Genomic DNA, 6,487 nt, shown 5'->3' with positions numbered 1-6,487 from the left:
AACAGTTCATTTTGTTCTTTCACTGCCCGCCATTTCTACTACTAGCTATTGTTTCTGCAAATAACTTATAGGCCTATTGACGCTTTTTGGTAACTAAGATAGATACCAAGAGGAAAGTCATACTCTTCTTGTTTTGGAAAAGCACTTGTTGAAGCAAATGTGCCGTATTCCACTTTCTGTCTCCCTTGTGAAACAAAAGTCAAAGTAGATTCATTTTAAATTACATGGATGATATGTAAAGCACTTCATTTACATCACAGCCTCGGACTTAAGACTTTCATTGTGAAACCAGCTATCGTGTATCTTCAAATAAAGTTGTATTCCACATGCCATTCGACTGCAAAGCACCTGAACCTTTGAAAGAACATCCATAACATTCATGTTTGCAACTTATATCAATATTACTTGTAGACTATTCTGCTCTATTTCTATTATATTATATTTTATTTGATTTACTTGCAATATTGTATCTGTTTTATTGTGTTGCAGTGTTGGAGGAGCCTGTGACCTAAGATTGTAATTTTCATAACTGTAGCTACTTTATGTACGAATGACAATAAAAGCCTTGAATACTTGAAAACCTTTGGGTCTTTGTGTCTCCAGCTCCTCACCTTCCTCTTCCTCACCAGCTCTCCCTGCAGGTGGTTGATCTGGAGGAAGGATCCGGTGGAGCTGACGGCACTAACCGGCCTCACCGCCCTCACCGGCCTGCGGATGGATCTGGAGTGACCTTTGACCTCTTCCCCCGTCCCGTTCCCGAAGCGGCTGCCTCTGTTGAAGTTACTGCTGCTCATGGAGAAAGAAAGACGGTCGTCTAGCGATGACCGGCCGGCCGTCTGAAGGTCCGTGTGGGATTTGGCTCTGAGTGACATTTCAAAAGCTAGTTCACTGCAGCTTTCTCACTTCGCCTGGAATTGTCCCGATGCTTCCAGCTTGAAGTTTGTGTTCAGACTGTGCGTGAAGGAAGTTCTCAGTTTCAAGCGTTCAGCGGTGGATCCTATCACCAAACTGAGCATCATTTATTAATCATGAGGCAACATGAGAGGAACAACCTGAATGGGTCACAGGTACAGGCTTTGTTGTGGTATGGGGGCTACTGTTCTTTTCTTAGTGAAAATCCACACATGTATGCATTACTAAAGTGGTATTTATTCTACTGTACAGTACATAATTTTACATTTTGCTTTGTCTTATTATGTTTGATACATATTGGTCTTATTCCTCCATTATACCTTCACCATTATGTCTCTGTTTGTACTTTATTTTTTGACCCATGCAAACGCACTACAACGGCCTAAAACACATCCATTAGGAGAAACTCGTTATACTTGTAAACATGTAAATATAAAAACACAAATGGGCCAAAACACATCAAAAATGTTTCCTTTATGCAGCACTTTAATTGAACGCTGCGTATGTGTTATCAATTTTTTAAAGATGTGACTTTATTTGCAAGTGTGTTTTGTTTTTATTGTTTTGGAAACTACAGCGTGTTTCTGCTAATGGAAGTGTTTTGGGCCGTTGCAGTGTGTTGGCCACCGTAAATATGGGACTTGAAATGTGTCATTGCCAACACTAGGCTGTAACTATTGTGCACATGCAATAAATATTGAATCGATAAATATAAACACATTTTAATCTGAAATCTTCACATGTTTAGTCTGGCCTCTCAACTTTGGTTCAGACCCAGAGGTAAAACATTTGAAATAAAGGTCCTGACCTCCATAGCGGTTCTTCAGGTCTTCTCATGTAAATAGAAATGTGGGGCAAAGGAAGGGGGGTTGGGTGGGAATGAGACTCTGGAGAATGCCGTAAAAAACAAGATGTTTTGTTTTTACTTTTATGACAAAATTGGTATCACGATATAGATCAGATCAAAGATACAGGCGATGTGTTCGAGACATTTCTTCACTATGACTGCTCTGCTGTGTGTAACGTGAGGAGAGCCAAGTCATTATTTAGTCGTTTGGCTTTCAGGACCACCGCTCCCGTCGGGTCCCCCTCAGCGTTGGTTTCTTCTAATCATGACCACAATTGTTACCTTAACTTCCCAAAGTAGTTTTGTGGCTAGACCTGACCAACACGTAATATTAGTGATGGCAGATCAGAGAAGGATCATATGAATCACATTATCTCTTCCTTTTCATACGAACAACAGATCACCAGGGTTTCTAAAGGCATTAACAAACATTTTGTTTAAAGAGGCCCCATTTCCCTTTCCCTTGTGTTGTATAATGTTTTGTGCATGTAATGGCGCATTTCCACTGCAGGGCCTCGCAAGGCTTAGTACGGTATAGTTAGGCCTTGGTAGGCCAGGCTCACTTTCTGCTGCGTTTCCATTCAAGTTTAGTAGCTACAATTAAATCACGGTCAAATATGTTCATCTTGTTGTAGTTGTAACCCCCTTTCCAGCGATTCTCTCTCTAGTTTAGCATACTCAGCCCGACTCAGCCTGGTTGTTGGCCCGCTTACTACTCGATTTTGGAGAGCCAGAAAACTGTGAAAAAGTACCCGCTAGCCGGATCTACGCCAAGTGGAAACGCAACCAAAAACGGCACTTGCACTTCTATTGGCTAGCGCTCCAACACATTGTACGTGTTAGACTAAGGGGCAGGACATCTCTAAGCTGTTGACCAATGACAAAAGAGATGGCCAGCTAACCAATCAGAGCAGACTGGGCTCTGGTTTCATACAGATGGTGAAAAGAGGTGCTGCAGCACAGGCAGTATGAGAAAAATAAAGAAATGTTGAACATTAAAGCATGGAGACATGTAGAGACACTACATACAAAATATGACCCTAAAATAGAATATCCTCTTTAACTAATACATGTGATTGTATATAGTGTATTTACATCATCATTTTTCTTTCGATCATAGAACAACTTATATCATAATTATGGCTTCATCAATGACAAACAGACTCCACTATGTTAACAGTAACAGCAGTCAGCTACATTAACTGATTATATATACTTTTAAACTGTTTTACGAGGGAAAAAAGCTGAACAAATGTAGAAAAAGTATAATTTCACAGTTCTTTCTGAAAAAAAACCAACGTCTATAATTGGCTTCGGAACACTGACCTCAGAACATTTTCCATGAAATGTAGGCCTATCTGTTTTTGTCCCAGAGGATGACCTTCTTTTTGCATGAAATAAATGGTCACACTTGCATCACTAAATCATGCTTTATCCTCGCGTAACGACTCAGGATGCTAACCCTGACCAGGGCCCCTCTGTGTTTGCAGCCTGAAGCTGAGAGGAAGCTCCATTATTCACACTCAGTCATGGAGGCATGCTGAACTCCTGCTCCACTGTACCATGAAGCATCCTCGCTGTCAGCATGCGACTGTAAATACAGCAGAGGAGATTACGCTCCATGCTAACAGGCTTCTGACACGCTAACCACGCTCAGGTTTCCTGAACACAGATTACAGAAGCATGCAGGCTTTAAAGTTATGACATCCTGGGATATAATGTTGTAGAGCAGTGGTTATCAACTGGTGGGTTGCGACCCAAAAGAGGGTCGCGGACCCGTTTCGATTGGGTCGCGGATGTGTGAGTGAAGATTTTTTTTTGAAAGAAGACAATTGAAATGTATTTTTTTTCTTTTTTGGGGAAAAAGTCAAACTTTTATTTTGAAGGCCCGATTTTCTAACGCTGTACATGCAGTAGGTGTTGGACTGGAAGTACCGGAGACCATAAATGGTTTTGAAAACTTCTGTTGTAGTGATCATCTTCTCAATAAAACATCTTTGCTGATGTCGACCCTTACCGACAATTTAAACTAATTCACACAGACTATCTCCTCTTTGCTCTTCTCTCTGTGTGGAGCAGCAAGCTGTCAGAACAAAGTGAAAAACAAACAAAGCTATAAAATATTATTAATATGTCGGGTAGTAATAGATTTATTTATTTTCTTCTCAGAGTGTACCAGAATGCGTAGTTTATATGTTAGTATTTCTAAAAATCTCTTTGGGGAGAATCCCCCCAGACCCCCTGCTGGGGTTGGGGTTTCAGCATGGGTGCCTTTTGATTCCATCATCTCATTAAACCTTTTTTTAAAGCATACTTTAGTTCTGTGAGGGGATATATGCACTCTACTTCACTTTCATTAATAATGTAGGCTGAAAAGCGTATATATTACAGCACGATTTTTTGTTGAATAGATTGTGGTTCCAAATGTTGCGTTGCGATTTATTGACAAAGCGAAAAGTGGGTCCCGAGGCCTGACCAGTTGAGAACCACTGATGTAGAGCATTAAGAGAGAATTGAGATGAGAATGAAGACGTTTGATTTCAGTGTCAAATATTTTGACATCAAGGCTCCTTGATATCACACAAATGTCTCAAATATCCATCAATTTGTAGGTAATTACATTTGACAGATATACCTTTTCTTAAAAGTAAATGACCCAGATGTTCATCCAAATCTTTTTCTCGTTTTTGTACCAATCAATGTTGGTTTGATATTTTAGTTTATTTAATGTGTTGCTTTGGAGGTGCTTGTACGTCATCACCATCACGATGCCTTCAAATGTACTCTCGTAAATAAACGATTGTCCAGAAACCTGAATAAATAGCTGTTTAAAGGAGAAGCTTTTGCAGCGATATAAAATTGAAATGATACATAAATGTATGATCTGTATGACACCAGCTCTAGGCAGCTTATATAACTACACAAATTAAAAATAATCAATCATTTATTTCCTAATTAATTCAAATTTTTATAAATGTGTGTTAATAATGCAAATGACCACTTCAGGCTGAGGATAGAACATTATTATTATTTTTTTTTTAAATTGGACGATTTACAAACACTTATGGATGGTTTTTTCCATCCAAGTCCGGTACAGTGACATTTACATTGTTACAGCAGTTTAGATTGAGACGAAAAATTGAAAATAACACACTATTAGATAAAAAGGCAGGAATAGTATTAAAAATACAATTACAAAAATATGTACAGAAGTTCACATTCAGGGATATTAAATAAATAAGCAATATTTATAAAATAAAATACGTGTAACATTGTATCAATCTATCCATCTATCCATCCATCCATCTATCCATCCATCCATCCATCTATCCATCCATCTATCCATCCATCTATCCACCTATCTATCTATCTAAAAATGAAGGGCTACAGAGCTCTTTTTGACCCTTGAACTCTAGGAAGTAGGAGCTGAGAGGGTACAGGTGATCTCAGCGTGTGAAGTGACTGATCCCAGGTCTGTCAGGGTTTGAGGTTTGATCTCTGATGGTGTCACCACCTCAGAACATGCAGACAGATCAAAGAGGATGGCGTGTAGTTTGTGTTTTCTCCTCCGATGTGTGCCATGCAACACGCTGTCCTCCGTCTGTATCCGTCTGAAGCAAACAGGAAGAGGCTTGAAAACTCTTCCTTTAGGCCTGACAACAATGAGGTGCAGCAGAGACGCTGCAGAACAACAGGGTAACAGAAGACAGGTAATGACGTCCATGTAAACTCTCAGAGGACATAGATCGATGTTCTCTGACCCAGAAACACTTCAAACCTTTAAAAACCATCTGTTTTAAGTATATTTATTTGTCCGTTTTTGGCTGAAAAGGCACCAGTTGTATAAAGCAATGTAAAGCAATCAGATTCAAATCCAGAAAAATCCATTTATCGCAAGGGGATTTTTTTTTTTTTTTTGACGGATGCTCAATTGTAGAATAACGTAAAATTAAAAAGAAACATAAATTAGAATTAAAATGTGTACACTCAAAAAACATAAGTAAATATGTGGAAATGGAACTACACTACATAACAACAACAAGTGGGTCATTCCTAGCATTCGGTGCCATTTAGGTCCCTGCACCACATTATATCATATATTTTGTATTTAAAAGGTCTAATGCTTATTTTTTAAAAGCTTGGTTTTAAATGTTTATACCCTCTACCATAAAACAACAATGTTATTTAGCCAGGATATTAAAAATTCTAAATAATTACTCTAATTTTAGCACAAGTAGGCCAAATTGCTGTGTCCCCAATCATGTTTGCTCAACTTCTGTAACAGATATACAAAAAGAAATCAAAGAAATACAAACAAATTCTACATTTTTGTGAGTGTTGTATGACCCTTTTGCTAATATTCCTTACCAAATTGAAATTGTTGTTATTAATTCATTTGTATTGAAAATAAAGTGTGTGTCCCCTGTTTGAATGTCCCCCTGTTACTCTGATTTGAATCCCTCTGGACACGTTTTTCTAATGTTTTAAATAACTTAACTATTGCGGTAAAGCATCAAATGTCCACCCTGTTATGCTAATTTTTTGAGGAACTGATCATTTGTTTTACATTTAGAAAATATGGTGAATATAACTATCAAATATATGTTTCTGTTGTCACCAAGTGCTAGCTTGATTATCATCACACATGTAGCAATAGCCAAGTTTAGCATAAAATGTCCACCCTGTTACCGTCCACCCTGTTACTATTTTTCACAGTAACAGGGTGCA

General features: G+C 38.5%; 1 protein-coding gene across 1 annotated transcript in view; it reads left to right on the top strand.

Moving 5' to 3' along the window:
• Positions 1-729, top strand: part of eif4g2b (eukaryotic translation initiation factor 4, gamma 2b) — a gene marked incomplete at both ends in the record, with an annotated part of 9,237 nt that extends 8,508 nt beyond the window's left edge. Inside the window, one exon of the mRNA XM_079684575.1 lies at positions 604-729. Within this exon, the coding sequence (XP_079540701.1) occupies positions 604-729 (126 nt within the window). The remainder of the gene's footprint in view (positions 1-603) is intronic.
• Between the last annotated feature and the right edge of the window lie 5,758 nt (positions 730-6,487).

Source organism: Notothenia rossii, assembly GCF_949606895.1.
Source record: "Notothenia rossii genome assembly, chromosome: 5".
In the NCBI taxonomy this organism is placed as follows: Eukaryota; Metazoa; Chordata; class Actinopteri; order Perciformes; family Nototheniidae; genus Notothenia; species Notothenia rossii.
The sequence above is the reverse complement of the archived record's forward strand: the minus strand, read 5'-3'. Positions and strand labels throughout refer to the sequence as shown.